The 6,404-nt window shown below is 32.5% G+C and overlaps 1 protein-coding gene across 1 annotated transcript; it reads right to left on the reverse strand.

Annotated features, from left to right (window-relative positions):
* Positions 1–141: 141 nt before the first annotated feature.
* Positions 142–6,388, reverse strand: LOC111617026 (protein artichoke-like). Its single transcript, XM_023358366.1, has 2 exons — positions 3,104–6,388; positions 142–1,243 (listed from the first exon to the last, which is right to left on the reverse strand). The coding sequence occupies exons 1-2, from the start codon at positions 6,375–6,377 to the stop codon at positions 531–533; spliced, it is 3,987 nt and encodes a 1,328-aa protein (XP_023214134.1). The 5' UTR covers positions 6,378–6,388; the 3' UTR covers positions 142–530.
* Between the last annotated feature and the right edge of the window lie 16 nt (positions 6,389–6,404).

A 6,404-nucleotide genomic window follows, 5' to 3' on the forward strand; every position in this document is an offset into this window, starting at 1 on the left:
TATTTTGCAAAAATTTTAAATTTCAAATTTTTTTTCTCTGCGATTCTTCCATATCTTAGATTTTCGATTTCAGATAAACAAATCTTTAGATATAGAATTTTTGTGTTTGCAAGTGATTTGTTTCACCTTGTGTTTCACCTCCCCACTTTCAAAACTTTCTCTTAAACTCTCTATATATATATATGCACTTTTATTAAAATCTCTCAAGAAAGTATTTGATTTTCTCACCTGTTTTCCTCGTGAAATTGAATCAAACTGTTCCCACGTCATGTTGCCACGGCACACACATGTTCAGACACATCTGTAGCATACAGAGGGAAGCAACACAAACCGGGTCTCCTGTCAAATGATTATAGGAGACTGGAATAAAACGAAAAGTAATATTGTCCTTTATTATTGCAAGTTTTGGACGCCGATTTTCTCTATACAAAATTACTCCTTTATGTAGGAGTTGTATGGCACCCGTCGTTGTGTCCAGCACACAGATAGTAGTCCGATCATGGTGCCACGTGAACAGATCGTGCACAGTATCACGAGTATACGCCCTCCGAGGACTGGATCGAAAAGTGACGGTAAGAGATGTACTCCTGAGGGACGTCGTTCTTCACGGGTCTTCTCCTTCTTCGAAATTTCAAGGCTGTTAGGAGGATAGAGAGTGTAAGAACCAAAGCAGCGCTGACACTGCTTCCTAAAATAATGCCGAGAGTGGAAAGGGTGATTTTAGTCTTGTCTGTTTTTGCAAGTGTTCTGATTTGCAGACATTTCCGATTCGTGGTATTAGTGTCAGATTGAGGTTTATCGTGATGCGTTACGTATGGAGTTGGCTTTGTCAGAGCTCGAAGATATTTACCAGTAGCTGTCACACACACTGTATACCAAGTTTCCGGTTCCAATCCTTGAATTTCGTATCTTCTATGATCCGCTTCCAGAGCATGACTTATGGGCACACTGTTTGTAGATGTTACATGGTAAGTGAGAACAAATCCACCTATCAACGTACCGTTTTGTATTTCCCAATCTACCGTCATCCTTTCGTGGTCCAGTCGCTGAATTTGGAGATCAGAAACAAGAGGGGCTGGACAGAAATCCACTGGATGTATGGTTAACAAGGTGACATCTCTTAGTTTTATGGGACGATGACAAACAAGTTCGACGGATTCGTCAGAGGATGTGATTAGTCTTAAATGATCTTGAAGCCATTCCCATAGACCCAACATTCGACAGTTGCAATTCAGGGGATTTCCTAAAAAGTAAAAAAAAAGGATTGTTTATACATAAACGTTTCAATGAAAAAAAAAATTAAGATAAATTTATTTACATCTAATAAAATGATAAATTATAAAATGTTTTCAAAAACTTTTTTTAAATTTATTTTTTTCAGAAAAACTGCCTCTAACGAAATTACCATCGCCAGCAGCTTTGCTCGAAATTAAATTGTGTTTGGCACACTAACTTAAAAAAATCCGCCATTTTTATTATTATTTTTATGTTTTTTTTTTAAATATTATCTAAACATGTCAGCCAAACGCTTTAATGGTAGCACTCTTCTATTTATCAAAAGATATATTTCGAACAATTTTTTATAATTAAAATTATATATATATATATAAATAAAATATATATATATATATTATTTAACCAGTAAAATATGCATGTAATTCTATATTAATGCAATTATTTTTATAATTAAATTCAGAATTATAGTTTTAGCGTTTACTTGTAATTTTGAAATACTGTTATCAAAACATATATTTACACTTAAAATTATATTGATTATTTTCTGAAAATTATAGTAATTATTTATAAATATAGGATTTTAGAATTTTTAAAGTAATTTGATCAAATATAAAATTTTGTACCATATTTGTTTTAATGATCTCTTCATAATTTGTATTAAACAATAAGCATTATATATTTGATCAAATACTAATTTGCTATGGCCAGATTTACACATAGCTTAAATAAGTTACAGCTTAGGGCCTCACATTTTTATATGTCCCCTCACTAAATTAGTGAGGGGGACGGACAAATATTGTAGGCTGCCACCTTAAATGGGACCCAGTATCAAATCTGAATNTAATTTTAGATTTGTGTTATGAGTTGAAATTTTTAATAAATTCGGGAATAAAATAGGTAATATCTTGAAAACAATTTTAATAGTAAGCAATTTTTATTGAAAACAAAGAAAATTATTTTAAATTATGATAATTCAAATTTTTCTTAATATTTTTTGAAAATTTTGTATAAGTGCCAAAGAATTTTAAAAAAAAATTCATTTTTAGCTCTAAAATTAAATTGAAAATGTAATCTCGGTCTTAAAACGACTTTCGAGATATTCATTGGACACGTACTGACAAATGGACAGACGAAATAGTGATACAATTTTTTAAAGCAAAGAACAAAAAATTTCTTGTCTCTTATTTATAAGGTGTGATTTATTTTAAGGAATATATTGCAAAATTAAATTCGATTTGGAAACGTGACAAAATTCTTCAGGGGATAATTCGTGATTTAGAATTCTTTTAATTCAGTTTCTTACTACTCTTTTGCATTTTACAATCTCATTCGAGTAGGGATAAAATTGAAGTTGAATTTTCTGCTGGATTAAGTTAAATATTGTAGACAACACGAAATAAATTCGCTAGAGTGTAATTTCTCTCTTGTCAACTAAATGAATATATTTTCAACCACAGAAAATAAGAATATCTCTATTTTATTTTCAGTTTATCTTTCTATACAATTTAATTATTTTTCTACATCTATTAGTTATTATATAAATATTCTTATTTATAAAATGTAGTCTATCTGTAAATAAGTAGAATCCGTAGAAATTCTCCCTTATCTGTCTGTCACGCTCTAGATCTCAATAATCATTTATTTATACAAATACGAAACACGAAACATGGGAACTTTGTTGTGCCTTACTTGTTGGTCAATATATCCGAAAACAATTGATTTCTTTGACACTTAAAATCTACGTAAAGAATAATTTAAATGAAATGCGGCTCGCATAGAGATTAGAAGTGACGCGTGTGTATGATTAAAATTAGTTTAAGATAATTAAAATAATTATAAAATATTTATAATTTTATATTCTTCTTACCTGAAAGAAAAATTGCACTTAATCTGACCTCGATAGCAGCGAGTACTTCTTTAGGAATATGTGTCAAGCGATTATCTTTAATGTTCAACACCTCCAAATTTGATAGACCCACAAAAGCCTTTGGAGAAATAACACTTATTATATTATATTGCATCCGGAGTCTTTTCAAATTTTTCAAATGATCAAATATTCCTTTCTTCAAAACCGTAAGACGATTATAAGAAACGTCAAGATTCTCCAAGTGCTTCATATCTTCACTAAGTGCTGGTAACTCCTTAAGTAAGTTCCTTGTCAAATTTAAAATTTTTAATTGAGTTAATCCGTATAATCTTTCTTCTGGTAGGATTTCTAATTCATTATATCCCAAATCTAAGAACTTTAATTGATTTAATGGTTTAAAAGCACCCGGCGATATCTTAGATATCCGATTATGCCTCATGGATAAACTTAGGAGATTGTTCAAACCTATGAAATCATGTGATGCTACAACAGTCATGTTACCCCTATCCAAACTTAAGATTTGAACTGAAGGAAGATCTCCTGAGATTGTTAAATCTTCTTTAATTCTAATTATTGGATTTCTATTCATCGAAATGTGTTTTAGTTTCTTCAACATGGGAGAAAATAATGTGTTGGGAAGGTAGGATAAATAGTTGCCATCTAGTCTCATCTCTTCTAAAGATTGCGTGTAAAGAAATACATCTTTCGGGAGTATTTTTAAAGAATTATTGGCTAAATTCAACTTTAAAAGAGAACTCAAATTGAAAAAAGCATCTTCCTCGATAACAGATATCTCATTATCACTAAGGTCTAGTTTCTTCAGGTATTGATTTTCTCTGAATGCCATTCTCTTCAGGGAAATCAGGCAGTTGTGAGAGAGTGATAGGATTTCCAGATTGGCCACATTTCCCAGTGCATGAGAAGGAACTTTTTCAAATTTATTGTGATCGAGATACAACTCTCTTAATAGACCCACTGATGCTAAAACATCTGCATCTAGTTCCGTCAAACCGTTTCTTTCTAGTTTCAGAATTCGTAATTCTGTAAGAGAATCGAATATATTGTCGTTTAAGAAGTCAAATCCTATATTATCAAAACTTAAAAGAATTAAGGATTTAGTTTTCTCGAACATTGCTTCTCCGATATCACTTATATTGTTGTTTCCCAAATACAGATACTCTAAATTTGGAAGATTTAATACTTTTTTCTCGATTGTTGTTAACTTGTTTCCGCTTATATCTAATGTTATGAGAGATGAAACATCGCTGAAGGCTCCTTCTTCGATATCTTCAGCCATAACGTTAGACAATATCAATTCTTCAAGAGGAAGATTGCCTTCAAACATGTATTTCCTGATGACATAAATTTGATTATTTGCTAAATGAAGGATTTTTAACTGTTTCAAATGCTGAAACGTGTTCGGTTCTATCTCCATTATACGATTATGAGATAAATAAAGTTCTTCTAATGATGAAATTCCGCGAAACATACCCGAACTCAAATGATTGAGATTGCTGTTTTCAAGATTAAGATAAACAAGATTCTTCATACTAGAAAAAGCACCATCCTCGATAGACATAAGCGAATTGTGATCTAGATATAATTTCTCTACTTTCACAAGATCCTTCAGAACACCTTTCTGTATCTTCTTGAGTTTATTCCAATTCAACCACAAGATTTCCATTTGGGTGAGACCCTTGAGGCTGTCATTGTGTAGATTGGCTATCTCGTTATGATTCAATTGTAGAGATCTCAAACTAGAAGGAAATCTACTCAAAAAATCTCCCATTTCTATCAGCCTATTACCCTGAATGTTGAGGTGTTGTAAATTAGCCAAGCTCCTTAAAGCTTCATTATCTATGACCTCAATTCTGTTAAACTGAAGATGTAATTCTTGTAAATTGGGGAGAGAATAGAAGCTTCCTTTTTTAATTCTTTTAATGAGGTTATTTTGCAATCTCAGATCTCGCAATTCGACAAGCTCCTGAAATGTTCCCGGTTCTATATCAATTATAAGATTATTATCTAAGGAAAGTGAACGTAGTGCACGATTACTCTTAAACAAAGTGGGATGAATCTCTCTTAACTGATTGAAAGATAATTGTAATTGATACAGATGAGTCAATGAGTAAAATGCACCATAATCAATATTTGAAATGGCATTATTAGGTGCAAAAAGTACAGAAATGTGAGTAGTATTGAAAAATGTATCATTTGTAATTTTCATGACATTATTATTAGATATAAACAATTCTTTCATGGTTGATAAATTGTGAAAAATCTTATTATCGATAACGTGAAGGTGATTATAACTGAGATCAACAGTTTTAATTTTATTAAGATGACTGAATACTTTACTACTTAAATTGGTGATGGTGTTATGACTGAGATCCAATGATTCTAATTGGTCCATGTGAAGAAAAACATCATCATCTAATTTAGTTAGAAAGTTAGAATATAGTGAGAGAATGGTAAGGCGGGGCATGGTGATAAAGCTTCTTTCATGAAGCTCACTTATCTTGTTTGAACTTAAATCTAAGCGCTGTAATGTAGTGAAGCGTGTGAAGCCATCATCAGGAATGTTTGTGATATGGTTCCAAACCAGCCTCAAAGTTTTTAATTGTCTGAGACGTCTCAACGAATTAAGTGGAAACACAGTCAAACGGTTATTGATGAGAACTAATTCTTCTAAAGTATTCTCCAAACCGCCGAATGCATACTCAGACAATGATTCAATTAAGTTACTTTGAAGATTCAAACTGCTTAAAGGTAGTCCGTAAAAGGCATAACTGTCGACGTGAGTTATTTGATTGGAATCGAAATCCAAAGAACGTAGAGAGTGCAGTCTACTAAGAGATTTCTGTGGCACTTCTTTCAGTTGACTGTTGACAATAGACAAGCTTTCGAGCACGTCCTCCAAACTTTCGAAAGCATCCTCTTGAATCGATTGCAAGTTCGAGTAGGAGATCTGTAAGTGAGAAATAGTGTGATTGAGAAACACACGGGACGGTAAAACTGTGATATTGCTGTCGAGATGGTAGATGGTGAGTGACTTGATGGGTGCTACAACCAGGGATAGGGTGTTGCGAATCTGTTCCAAGCCCGTACTGGGGCATTCTAGGAACAAACCGTCTTCGAACTGATAGCATGGACACCAAGGACTGTCTTGCCAAGGAGGACATCCTTTGTCGATCTGTTCTCTGTCTTCTGCAATGCATACTAAATAAAGTATTCCAGCGTACAGTATGATATACGTTAATCTCCGTAGTTTCATATCTCATGTCTTTCATCTAAAACAAAA

Source organism: Centruroides sculpturatus, unplaced genomic scaffold (assembly GCF_000671375.1).
Source record: "Centruroides sculpturatus isolate CEXI.00-Female unplaced genomic scaffold, Cexi_2.0 scaffold4552, whole genome shotgun sequence".
In the NCBI taxonomy this organism is placed as follows: Eukaryota; Metazoa; Arthropoda; class Arachnida; order Scorpiones; family Buthidae; genus Centruroides; species Centruroides sculpturatus.